Source organism: Centruroides sculpturatus, unplaced genomic scaffold (assembly GCF_000671375.1).
Source record: "Centruroides sculpturatus isolate CEXI.00-Female unplaced genomic scaffold, Cexi_2.0 scaffold1267, whole genome shotgun sequence".
In the NCBI taxonomy this organism is placed as follows: Eukaryota; Metazoa; Arthropoda; class Arachnida; order Scorpiones; family Buthidae; genus Centruroides; species Centruroides sculpturatus.
In genome coordinates, this window is record NW_019385407.1 from 139542 (window position 1) to 143553 (window position 4012).

The 4012-nt window shown below is 24.0% G+C and overlaps 1 protein-coding gene across 1 annotated transcript; it reads right to left on the minus strand.

Moving 5' to 3' along the window:
• Positions 1-125: 125 nt before the first annotated feature.
• LOC111638625 (adhesion G-protein coupled receptor D1-like) lies at positions 126-1926 on the minus strand. The gene is made up of 4 exons (XM_023384374.1): positions 1852-1926; positions 1670-1755; positions 332-461; positions 126-203 (listed from the first exon to the last, which is right to left on the minus strand). Exons 1-4 carry the CDS (start codon positions 1891-1893, stop codon positions 126-128), a joined length of 336 nt encoding a protein of 111 aa, XP_023240142.1. The 5' UTR covers positions 1894-1926.
• Between the last annotated feature and the right edge of the window lie 2086 nt (positions 1927-4012).

Sequence of the window (4012 nt, forward strand, 5' to 3'; positions counted from 1 at the left end):
ATTTACAATATACATTGTATAACTAAATTAATTTTGAAATAAAATATTTTAAGATATTTATTACAAATTTTAAAATTAATGTTAGATATCAGTTTATACTAATAAAAAACTTAAAAACTTTCCTATTAAAATAAATTGAGTAAAGCTGAATATAATAATACCTCTATATCCATACAACAGTAGAAGATGAAAATCAGAATTCCCTATGAAATAGAAAATTATAAAAAAACATAATATTAATTGTTTACATTCCATCAACATCTTGTAACAATTAAAAGCATAAAAGATTATAATTCATTAAAAAATAAACCTAAAATAAAATCGGAGTTACCTGTAAACTATTAGTAAAAGCAAATGCATATTGGAAGATGGTAGTGGATGTGTCCTCAAGGGCTAATACACCAAAGAACCAATTTACAGCAAAGAAAGGCAATAATGTCACACCGGCTCTTAATGATACCCTGTGGATAGATAAGAAAAAAATCTGAAAACGAAATTAATGTTTAATTCTATTTTTCTAACTTACAATTAAATTAATTTAGCTATTTTATTGTCTTTATCGTCTTGATTTTCAATTTTGGTCGTGGAAAAAGTAAGAGAAATTGTCATTTTTCTTTTTGTTTTTTTTTCCTCGTATATTTCTTTAATTTCATAACCGAAATTATTCTTCGAAAATATTTTATGTAAGATAATAAATAAATCAGTCGAGAAAATGAGAATTTTAACTACATTTAGAAAGGAAAAATTTCTTTTATGCTATGTAAAATGAAACCATCGAGATAGATTCATTTACATAATAACAATTTCTTTTTTAATTTTTGATAATTCCAGAAAAATTATATATTTTTTAAATGTAGGAATATTAAATTACGTATTACGGAGCTGATGCTTATTGATTAAAATTAAGAAATTTCCTCATTTGTTTATAAGATTATTTAAAAAATAAATTAAGATAAATTGTTATACTAAAATTAAAACTTTGTATGCATATTAATATACCGTATTACTTCGAATTTAAGACATCTCATTGTAAAAAATTTTCAGGGAAGAAGAATTTGATTATAATTAACAGAGGGTAAACAATATTTTAAACATTTTTATTCTTTATTTAAAACAGAGAAGCAGATTTAATATGTTTAAACAGGAAATACAATAGAACCCTAATTATCCGAAACATATCTTTAAGTGAATACATTACTTATATTGTAAATCATAACAGAAAGTTTAAAATGATAAAACGTATTACAAAATGATTTGTTTCTGTTACCTTTTATCGTTTAACTTGAATGCGAGACAAATAATTCATATTAAATTGCAACTATAGTCTAATAATACACATTTTAATTCTTGAAACTATTATAGTAACTATTAGCTGTATTATAAATGATGTAAAAATTGTTGTTCTCATATATCATTTAATTCAATAAGATGTAGAAAGAGATTTAAAAGTGATGTATAAATCTCTTAAATTCATAATTTTTAATCCGAAATGATTGTTGTATCGGTTCACATTACCTCGGATAATCGGGGTTCTACTGTACTGCAAAGTTTTCATTATGTACAGTACAAGTCTTATGCAAAGTATTGTGTACAGTACAGTCTTAAATTCGAAATAATTAGACATTTTATACAATTTAATAATTGAAAAAAAAAACAAGCAATAACTAACCTGGTTTTTTCTATTTCTGACATGTGTGTCACTGGTCTTTGTTGAAAGAACGTTTTCAATACCAAAATCATGAAAACTGTATTTATCTATTGAAAATATAATTCCGTATTAAAACTTTTATAATTTTAATTTTTTTTTCTTTTTATACAGAATATTAAAATCTCAAAAATTCAAATAATTACCAATATAAGAAGAGACATCGGCACTATAAAAGAGATTAACATTCCTCTTTGTATGGATAACCAACAACTGAAAAATAAAAATAGTGCAAAGTCTAATGTGACAATTTTTCCAATAATTTAAGCTAATTTAATTATATTGAAATGGTTTTCATACCAGAAATTTGTTTCAAAATCAGAAAATTCTTTATATTACCGCTTTTCGAATAATCAAAAATTTAGATCGAAGAAAATTAGTTAAGTCATGACTTTCTAATAAGATTTAATTTTTCTTCTTTTCATTTATAAATTGAAGAATTAGTTTGAAAATTTACAAATTTGAATTATTTATCACTCGGAAATTATCTTATTAGATAAAATAAGCCATAATTTACTCAGTAATATTTAAATGAATAAATTTATAATGAGTTTCAAGTCATTTTTACTTGAATATATAAACTTTCATTTTAACTATAGATGAAATTGTTAATTTTGATTTAAAAAGTTTTAAAACTAATATAATTATTAGTTAATAANATGATAAAAATAATAATAATTTAATTAATATTTAGATTTCAATTATTTTTTGAATACGTAGTTTCCCTGGAAGCAAAATTTATTTATTTCTTTTCTTTTTCCCTTTAGTTTTGAATTTTTATAGAATATTTTTTTCTGGTATGATAAATGTGTGGTTTAAGCAAACAGATTCTCTAACCAAGCTTATAAACAAAAAAGTATGATAGATTTCAATCGTTTTCCTGATAACCATTGCATATATCCTGAGGCAAACGAAAATCATTTGTGGTAATATTATTGAACGAAGTTGTTGTGGGATTTAAAGTCCCAACGACAGTCGCGAAAAGAATATAGTAGTACCTTTTGTGAACAATAGTACTTCATTCTGTAATGCTCTATTATGCAATATGATAATCCTTAAATTTTATTTTTTTAAATTTATATTTCTCTATAATAAAATGTTTCTGATTATGAAACAAATATTAAATTTATAATTGTTTATAAAATGAAGATTTCCCTCCAATTTCTAGTTCTTTTATCATTCTGAAAAATTTTCGATAATTTCAAATGAATTTTTCGAGAAATTTTTAAATTTATAAAATATATTAATTAAAATAGTTATTTTTAATTTTTATAATTTAATTTTATCGGAATAGAAATAGAATTTTATTGAAAAATAAAAGTATTAATACTCGCGAGATAAATAATTATGTCAAGAAAGAATATCTAATAGAAAGATAAGATATAGTTGAAATCCGCTTCACAAATTAAATGATGTATGATGGAGACGATCAATACATCTATTCACCAACAGAAAACGTAACGAAAGTCTCCAAACAGTCGCCAATGGTAGGAGCCATTGTTGTCGAATCCATTAGAATCATTAAAGATTTATAGAATATCAAATTATCAACGGCGAATTATGAACGAAATAAACAGACATAAACATAAATTAAATTCATAAGAAACGGCAGACAAATTAAATTTAGAAAGTAATAAATTATTCCGAATAACATTAACCATTCTAAAAAACCAAGAAGAAATTGTCAGGAAAGAGATTACCTTCTGAAATAAAAGACAATTATAATATCCTATCGATGGAAGAAAGTTATTTTTCGAAACACGAAAACCAAATAAAGTAACAACGTTAGTCAGTAGTGGCAGAGTGAAAACACGATGACATCTAACCCATCCTGGATTAATCTGATGACACGTCGCCAGTAATTGGCTCAGTGACAGCTACATCACGTCTTGTGGGTTACAACCCAACTTGGTTCTCTTTTGTCTTTCATACTGTTTAACTGATCAATAGCGCGCACGAAATTCAATAAAAAAATAAACTTTTATTAATTAAAAGAGGTAACTACAACTACTTTATTTTCTGAGACATGAGAATTTTAAACGAGAATTTATTTTTAATAATGTTTAATACATAGTTCTTTTTCTTAGTTTGAGTATCCTAATTTGAAATGATTACGGTAATTTGTTGGCGGTGCTTAATTTTTTTTTTTTTAAATTAGAATTTAAAACGAGTACTTAAATATTCTTCACACTTTGACGCTGTTTAAAATATTCTTAATCATATTTATTATATTTAAAACTTTGACTAATAATATGACATTAATACGATTCATTCGTACGTGTTTTAAAAGGAGTTTTATATTCCTAT

Bases quoted from the DNA above. Each gene is read 5' to 3' on its own strand.
- LOC111638625 (XM_023384374.1), bottom strand. From the start codon at position 1,893: ATGTTAATCTCTTTTATAGTGCCGATGTCTCTTCTTATATTG. The intron at 1,756-1,851 runs GTAATTATTTGA...TATTTTCAATAG, and splicing joins CGATGTCTCTTCTTATATTG to ATAAATACAGTTTTCATGAT. The intron at 204-331 runs GTAACTCCGATT...TCTATTTCATAG, and splicing joins CTTTTACTAATAGTTTACAG to GGAATTCTGATTTTCATCTT.